General features: G+C 54.3%; 1 protein-coding gene across 5 annotated transcripts in view; it reads left to right on the forward strand.

Moving 5' to 3' along the window:
- RAB11FIP3 (RAB11 family interacting protein 3 (class II)) overlaps nt 1-7,894 on the forward strand; it is a 127,291-nt gene extending 119,397 nt beyond the window's left edge. For all 5 annotated transcript variants that reach the window (XM_006766157.1, XM_006766154.2, XM_015565577.1 and 2 more), the window contains 6 exons: nt 3,048-3,188; nt 4,463-4,544; nt 5,344-5,481; nt 5,718-5,873; nt 5,988-6,128; nt 6,248-7,894. In XM_006766157.1, coding sequence (XP_006766220.1) covers nt 3,048-3,188; nt 4,463-4,544; nt 5,344-5,481; nt 5,718-5,873; nt 5,988-6,128; nt 6,248-6,361 — 772 coding nt within the window. In that variant the 3' untranslated portion in view covers nt 6,362-7,894. The remainder of the gene's footprint in view (nt 1-3,047; nt 3,189-4,462; nt 4,545-5,343; nt 5,482-5,717; nt 5,874-5,987; nt 6,129-6,247) is intronic.
- Nucleotides 7,895-8,097: the final 203 nt, after the last annotated feature.

Here is an 8,097-nt window from a genome sequence, read left to right on the forward strand (position 1 = left end):
GGCCTCAAAGAAGAGGGAGGAGAGGGCACCGCCTCACCCCTCCCGCAGGAGCAGTTGAGGCCAGCACCCACACTGCCTGCACCGAGTGCCTGGTGGAGGGAGCTGACCTCAGGGGTGGCAGAGGCTGCAAGGCGAGAGGAGGCATGCTGGGGTTCTAATGTGAGGCCTCTGGCTGGTGTCCCCTCTGAGAGCCCGTCCCGGGGAAACAGTGTTCACCACGGGCCTCGTTCCTGGGCTTGGGCTCCTTGGCTTTGCGAGTTGCTGTGATTTGCTCATTTCTCTCACATCATCTGGTGTCATCTTTACGACCCCTGCGAGGCAGACACTGCTGCCCCCATTTTACCGAGGAAACCAAGGCTCAGGGAGATGACATGATTGCCAGGGCCTCAGACAGCAAGTGGGGGCTTTGGGAGTGAGACCAGTGCCTTCAGAGCCCTTTGCATCGGAAGCGTGACCTGTCCTTGGGACATACAGGTCCTCACAGATACTTAGCCACAGAACAAGAAACGAGTAGGAACCGCTGGGTGCGTGGTGGGAGGCGCAGTCTGACTCTGACAGTGAGAGCGCAGTGAAGAAATAGCAGATGTGTAAACTGAGGAGGAGCTGCTGTGAGCATGGAGGAGGCGGGGTTACTTCCCTCCTGCTGTGCAGACTTTTTCTAGAATCCTGTGTGAGTTTCAGCATCTTGAAACTCGTCATTCTGTGTAACCGCGTGCTGTTTGCAGCAGCTGCTTCTTGTTGAGCAGGAGGCGCTTGGCCCAGAAGCATCAGCTGCCAGGTGTGCCGCCTCAGTGCATCTGGTGTCTGTAGCCAGGCAGGGGGCAGTCCTGAGGGGCCTGAGAGGCGGGGGCATGGAGGGTGGGGGATCTACACAGGTGGGCTGCCACACACTCTGTGACTGCCGGCAAGAAGAGTCCTGTCTTCGAAGCCTTGTTTTTGCACCCATGGCCTGAACAAGTGGGCTCCGAGTGCTTTTAACAGCATGGAACATAGGCCCACACACACCGTCATGGCATGCACACCATAGGCACCAGGGTTATGCTTGGTTCCTGTCGGACTGTTTTCATCCTGGATGCTACTGATACATCTCTTTATTTTCTTTTGATCCTCACCCAAGGATATTGTTCCATTGCTTTTTAGAGAGAGTGGAAGGGAGGGAGAGGGGGAAATTGAGAGAAGAACATCGATGTGAGAAACATTGATTGGTTTCCTCCCACATGCCCAGGGCTCAAACCTGTAACCCAGGTATGTGCCCTTGACTGGGAATTGAACCCATGACCCTCTGGTGCACAGACCAATACTCTTACCACTTAGCCACACCAACCAGGGCTACATCACTTTAATGAAGTTAAAACGAGTTCTCTTGTGCAGTCAAGACCCTCCCGGGGTTTTCACAGGAGGGCCTGCCCCAGTTCCTGCGGATGTTTCTTCTGGTGTTGGCCCCAGTTCTCCTAAACAGCGTGCTTCTGCTGCAGTTTCTTGGTGTCCCATGTGTAACACTGTCAGCCCACACCAGCGCTGCGGCACAGCTCTCCTGCCACCATCCCAGGAATCCCACACACTTCCTCTGCATTTGGTTCTTTATTTTCTGGATTCCCCATTTTTCTTCATATTGTGAAGATACCACCCATTGCTGCCTGGGAAAGGGTGCATAGGAACAGGTTCTTGGAGACCTTGCATATCTGAGACTGTGTTTCACCCTCCACTGCCAGTGGGGCTGCGGCTGGGATTCTACTTGGAAGTAGGTTCCCTGGGAGCTTGATGGCCCTGCTACCTCCAGCCCGAACTGTGGGTGGGATGCCGGGCACCGCTGTGTAGCCGTTCTCATCCTCAACACATGAGGGCTTCCTATTGTTACCTGTGCGGGGCACGTGGTTCTCAACCTTTAAATCTGGAAAGTGTGCCCTCAGCTTCAGGAAGATTTCTAGAATTTCTCCAGTGTCTTTCATTTTCTTATCTATATGAACTTCTATTCCTCAAATATTAGACCTTCTAGACCTTTCCTCCCATATCCTTGACTTTCCTGTTCTTTTTTCCCCTCTATGTAATTCCCTTGGTTTTCTTCTTCAACTCTTCTATTAATTTAAAATGTTTCTCATATTTTAAAAAATATATTTGTATTGATTTTAGAGAGGAAGGGAAAGGGGAGAGAGATAGAAACATCAATGATGAGAGAGAATCACTGATAGGCTGCCTCCTGCACGCCCCCTACTGGGGATGGGACCCACAACCCAGGCATGTGCCCTTGACCAGAATCGAACCCGGGACCCTTCAGTCCGCAGGCCGACACTCTATCCACTGGGCCAAACCAGCCAGGGCGATGTTCCTCATATGTGTAATTTCTAAGTTACTTTTTGCCATCTGTTCCTTCAGGGACATCACCTCTGTTTTGTGGATGCGGTATCTTAGCTCTGTTAGTCACAAGGCTTTTCCTCCTATTGCCTGCATGGTGTGCGTTTCCTTTGAGGTCCTTTTATTGTTTGCTTTGGCCACTGTGTTAAAAGCTCTCCTGTGGTAGCTGGTGATCTTTGGCCATCCATTTACTCTTAGGTGTGAGGCACCAAGAAGCAGATGAGAAGCCCTGTGTGCAGGGACAGCTTATGGGCTCCACGCCATCTGTGGGCAGGGCCTGGAGCCCTTCTCTTTGGGATGGTCAGTTCCTGCCTCCTGTGGTTGGGCATAATGGTCTGGGAAAGGGCCAGGGCCATGGTCCCCATGTGACTATCCCCTTTGTTCATGTGTTCTTGTTGGACCCTTACCTCTGCTGATGAACTGGGTGGGGCTGGTTTGTACACCAGATCCTGGAGTGTCATTGCGAGGGGCGCTCAGGGGCTTGTGCCCATCAGGGTGTCTCTGGTCCACGTGCCATTCTTAAGTGCAGGGGGAGCAGAGAGTGGAGGTGGGGCACCTCCTGCTTCAGACTGCCCTTCCCTCTAGAGCTCATAGCCTTCCTGTCCCTCTCAGGAAGGGCAGCTCTCCGGGTCCTGATGCAGCATAGCCCCTGGTCGAAGGGCAGAAAGTCTCACCTCCTCCCTTGGCCTTCACAGAGCCAATGCCCTTGAGGAGCAGTTGAAGGAGCAAGAGCTGAGAGCTTGTGAGATGGTTCTGGAAGAGACACGGAAGCAGAAGGAGCTCCTGTGCAAGATGGAGCGAGAGAAGAGCATCGAGATCGAGAACCTGCAGGCCAGGTAGGCAAGGCCGCCGCGGCCCTCCAGAGGAGTCAGTGAGAAATGAGAATGAAAGTGGATGCTTTCATGAACAGCAGCCCCACCCTCCCTCCCCGGGAAGGTACAGTGTCTAGGAACAAATTTTATTTTAGAAAAATTGGAAAATCTATGTGAAGAAAACTGTAAAACTCTACTGAAGGCCACACAAGATCTAAATTCAAAGAATGACCCTCCATAGATATCAGTTTCTCTAAATCTATCTCTAGTTGGATGTTATCTCTGTCAAAGTATCAATCTTTTTTTAAAGCAACTTGACAAAATTAAAATTACCTTTATGCTTCTCTGGAGGCATAAGCCTTACATGAGCCAACTGAAGGTCAAAGGGTGGGACACACACACTGATAGCATTGGCCCACAACCCGAAGTGTAACCAAATGTGATGGCTGGTAAATGGGGAGGAGACACACACCTTCCTCACAGAGGAATTACAACTTATACATGGAGATCCCCCTTCCCGGGGGTGGCGCTGAGTCCTCCCTTCCATGGAGCGTGGGCTGGACTCGGTGACCGTCTTCCAGATACAGAGAATGGGCGGGAAAAGTAGAACTTGACAGAGGAGACCCTGGCAGACACCTCAACCAGGTGCCCAGGTCAGCATCACCCACTTAGACTTAGGCATCCTGATCTGATGTGACAGGAGTGGCGCCTCACTTCTGTGGGGTTCTTCTCCAAACCGTACCCAGCTAATCATGAGAAAGCACAAGGAAGACCCAATTTGAAGGACGTTCTACTAAATACATAACCAGACTGCTCAGAACTGTCAAAGTAATGACAAACCAGGAAAATCTGCGAGACTGCCCAGCACACAGGGGACAATGGAGACGACTCAGTGCAGTGTGGTCCCGGGAGGGAGCCCAGAGGGGCAGCTGAATTGTGGAAAAGCTGAATTGCATCCATGGTTTGGCGACCAGAGTCTGGGGTGGGGGTGGGCGGGCTGTGACGAACCTGCTGCAGTGATGAAGCTGAAAGGGTCCACAGGGACTCTGCACTGTGTCTGTAACTACTCTGTAAACCTGAAATTATCCCCACACCGAGTGTATTTAACAGCTGTCCTAGTCCATGAAAAGTTTTGGCCCAGAGCACGTGTGTGGGTAAGGGCTGGGCTGTCGGCACTGGGGAGTAGCCTCTGTGGATGCCTGGGAAGCCCCTATTGAGATTTCCAAAACACTCAGCCTCCCTCACCCCAAGGAGATGAATTCCTAGGGAGTGGGTCCCAGCCTCATTCTATATCCCAGGCTGCAGCAGCTGGACGAGGAGAACAGTGAGCTGAGGTCCTGCACGCCCTGTCTGAAGGCCAACATCGAACGCTTGGAGGAGGTAAGCTGCCTGCCAGGAGCGCTGAGTGGGCAGGGCCAGGCCTCGCACTGTGTGGTCACCGAGACCAGTCGTGCCGGCCTACATGCTTCCCCACACCCTCTGGACCAGGACGTGCTGAGACGGGTTATCCAGAGCAGTGCGCTCACAGCCAGCTAATGGGTCTGCAGGGGTGTGGCCGGCCAAGGGGTGCGCACAGGCTGGGGAGCTGCCGCTCCAAAGAGCAGGCTGTGATGCCGGGCCTGTGTGTGAGGGAAGATGCGGGAGCCTGCCTGGCTGCTCAGCTCTCCCACAGACACAGGGTCCTTGGGTCAGAGGTTCATGCGTCGATTGGCCTGTGGTCTGAACCCAGGGATGTCTGAGGGGCCAACTTCCGCTGGACCCCTCGCACCCTATTCTGCAGATGTTCACTGAGAGGCATCTCCTCCCCCATCCTCCACTTCCTGTCAAGTGCCTCCTGGGAAGCTCTGAACCCTGAGCAAGTCAAATACCACCTGGGCTCTGGTTGCCGTGAGCAACTCCTGCTGAGTGGCCGGGGGTCAGGGCCTGCTTTTGCCTTCCCCTAGAAGCAGGACTGTTGGGGGGAGGTGCCCACACCAAGAACCCACCTTCCATATGCACTGCACTCGGGGTGGGCACCGGCCCTGAGAGCGCATGCCTGTGTGTGTGCACCTGGCCTTTGACAGGAAGGCTCCGTGCAGCCCTGTGGACGTCAGTGAACTGAGACTCAGGACAGATGCACCTGAGGGAAGCCATGTGGGTGGCAGGTGAGTGTGTCCATGGCAAGTGTTTAACTTTGCAGGAGAAACAGAAGTTGCTGGATGAGATTGAAGAGTTGTCATTGCGGCTCAGTGACGAGCAGGAAAACAGGAGGAAGCTGGGGGACAGGCTGAGTCATGAGAGACACCAATTCCAGAAGGACAAGGAGGCAACCCAGGAGGTGAACACAAGCCCAGGACTGTCACTTAGTGAGGTCCCAGAATCCATAGGGCCCCTCTGGAGTGAGCTGGGAGCCCACTGCTTTCAGCGGGGGCTGGGGGTGCGGGGAGATACTGGGTGCATGGTCGTGTTTGGGAAGCGTGGCATCCTCCTCCTCCTCAGAAATGGCATTTAGACGGATGCAGAGGTTCTGAAACCAGGGGCTGGGTTGGCTGCTCACTCTGCGGTTCCACATAGCTGATTGAGGACCTGCGGAAGCAGCTGGAGCACCTACAGCTCTTCAAGCTGGAGGCGGAGCAGAGGAGGGGCCGGAGCAACAGTGTAGGCCTACAGGAGTACAACAGCCGTACGCGGGAGAGCGAGCTGGAGCAGGAGGTCCGCAGGCTGAAGCAGGTACTGCTGGGCAGACACCCTTATACCTGGAAGGCGCTTACTGGCAACCGCATGGGAAGAGGGGTCTCTGGAGGGTGACAGCCGGGAATGACACGGCCGTGCTGCCCGCCCTAGGATAACCGTAACCTGAAGGAGCAGAACGACGAGCTCAATGGACAGATCATCAACCTGAGCATCCAGGGCGCCAAGAACCTCTTCTCCACATCCTTCTCTGAGTCTCTGGCCGCAGAGATCAGCTCGGTCTCCCGCGATGAGGTAATGTGTCCACTCCCCTAGGCTCGGGGCTCTCGAGTGCCCACAGTTTCAGAAAGAAAAAGAAAACAAGAAAGTGCCCATAGTCTGTGCCCAGTGCCCACCTCTTGCTTCTCCCACAGCTCATGGAAGCGATTCAAAAGCAGGAAGAGATCAACTTTCGCCTGCAGGACTACATTGACAGGATCATCGTGGCCATCATGGAGACCAACCCGTCCATCCTGGAGGTCAAGTAGAAGCAGCCCAGCCCAGCCCAGGGTGATTCCGGACTCCACCAACACCACAGAGATGGCCGCGGCGCAGGCCAAGCATAGCAGGTCCCACGCCCACCGAGCCCAGAGCGCACAGCCGAGCTGGGGCACGTAAAGATGGGTGGTGGGAGAGGGAGAAGGAAAGAGAAGCCCTTGGTCTGGAACCCACAGCAGATGCAGGTGGAACTGGGCCTGCTCTCAGCTCTGGCCTTCCCCTGCCCCCTCCTCTCTGCAGAGATGTGAGGACAGTGTCTCATGCTGGGATGAGCCTCTCCATAAGCTCCCTCTCACATAGTAGACCCTCCCGTTATCCTGCCCTGTCAGGGGGGAAAAGAAGGAAATGAAGGAAATGGGTCCCCACCTGGGGTGCAGCTATGCATCCTGACCTGGTGCCGCTCAAGGCTTGGCCGCACCTGGACCATCTAGAGGCCCCAGATGCGGTGGTATGTGAAAGAGACAGGCAGTGAGGCCGGTGCGAGTCAGGGCCTGACCAGAAGCTGCAGCCCATCCCTCTTCCCCCAGGCCTTTCTGAGGCTGTCTCCCTGAGCTGCTCAGGCTGTCCCTCAGTCCAGCTTCAGGCCCAGGGGCTTCCGGCCATGCGCCTGTTCTCACAGTTGGACCCTCTCTACAATAACGGATGGGAGCTGGGGCCTCTGCTCTGAAATCAGGACTTCAGAGTCTAATAGTGTGTAACGTACTATCTGGGAGGGTGGACATTGCCAGACCCCTCTGACTCCTGAGGTATAGACAGGGCCAGGGTGAGGTGCTACCGCCCCAGGGGCGTGGCCTTCCTGGCCTCCTGGATTATCCCATTTTCTGTGCAGATCTTGCTGCCTCGGGTAAAGTCCCACTTTCCCAGGCCAGAGTCCAAATGTTTCCTCCAGGAGTCCAAAGTCATTAGAAGTCATCATTCTTCCCCAGGTACATTCTGCAGAAGGCCGAGCAGGGCAGGCTGTCCAAGTACACAGATCAAGAGCAGAGAACAAGGCCTTCCCAGCAGCGTGGGGGTTCCCTTGCCCAACTCTACACTACCAGTGTCCTGCACCTGCGCTGCCAGGAGCAGCAGTGTCACCCCCACAGGGATGCTGGGCCTGCCGCCCACCTTAGCCCGAGCACTGGCCAGGAGCCTCCAAGCACTCCCAGGTGGGCCAAGACCCACCACCAACTGGCTACTGTTGTGTGTGACCCGTATGGGAGGTGTATGCATGTGTGTGTGCGTGTAAGCATGTGTGTTGCCCTGCATCCCTCCATCTTCTACATGGCCCACCTTCTACACTAAGACTTAAGACGTTGCCTCGTATTGTATATTTTGGGGAAAGCCTTGGGTGTAAATCAGTGTAAACTTGGAGGAGAGATTTTTCTATCATGTAGAGTAGGTATTTTTTATAGATTGAAGGTTGATCAATTTTTTTAATACTTCCAAGAGAGAAAACTATCTGTGTATACACATGAAATATATATATATGTATGTATGTATGATAATAAATATGGGAACTCTGCTTTCTGTGCCCAGCCTCACCCTGCTGGCAGCCTTGGGTCTGTTTCTGTCCATCACTCAGCAGTACTGTAACTAAAGACAAATTGCCCAGCGATGTTTCACACAAACACCAGGCACTGACTTGCACAGTGACCCTGCTTTCATCTTCTCAAGAAAGACTCTTCCAGCCATAGCTGGTTTGGCTCAGTGGATAGAGCATCGACCGGCGGACTAAAGGGTCCCA

This window comes from Myotis davidii, unplaced genomic scaffold, assembly GCF_000327345.1.
Source record: "Myotis davidii unplaced genomic scaffold, ASM32734v1 scaffold100, whole genome shotgun sequence".
Classification (NCBI taxonomy): domain Eukaryota; kingdom Metazoa; phylum Chordata; class Mammalia; order Chiroptera; family Vespertilionidae; genus Myotis; species Myotis davidii.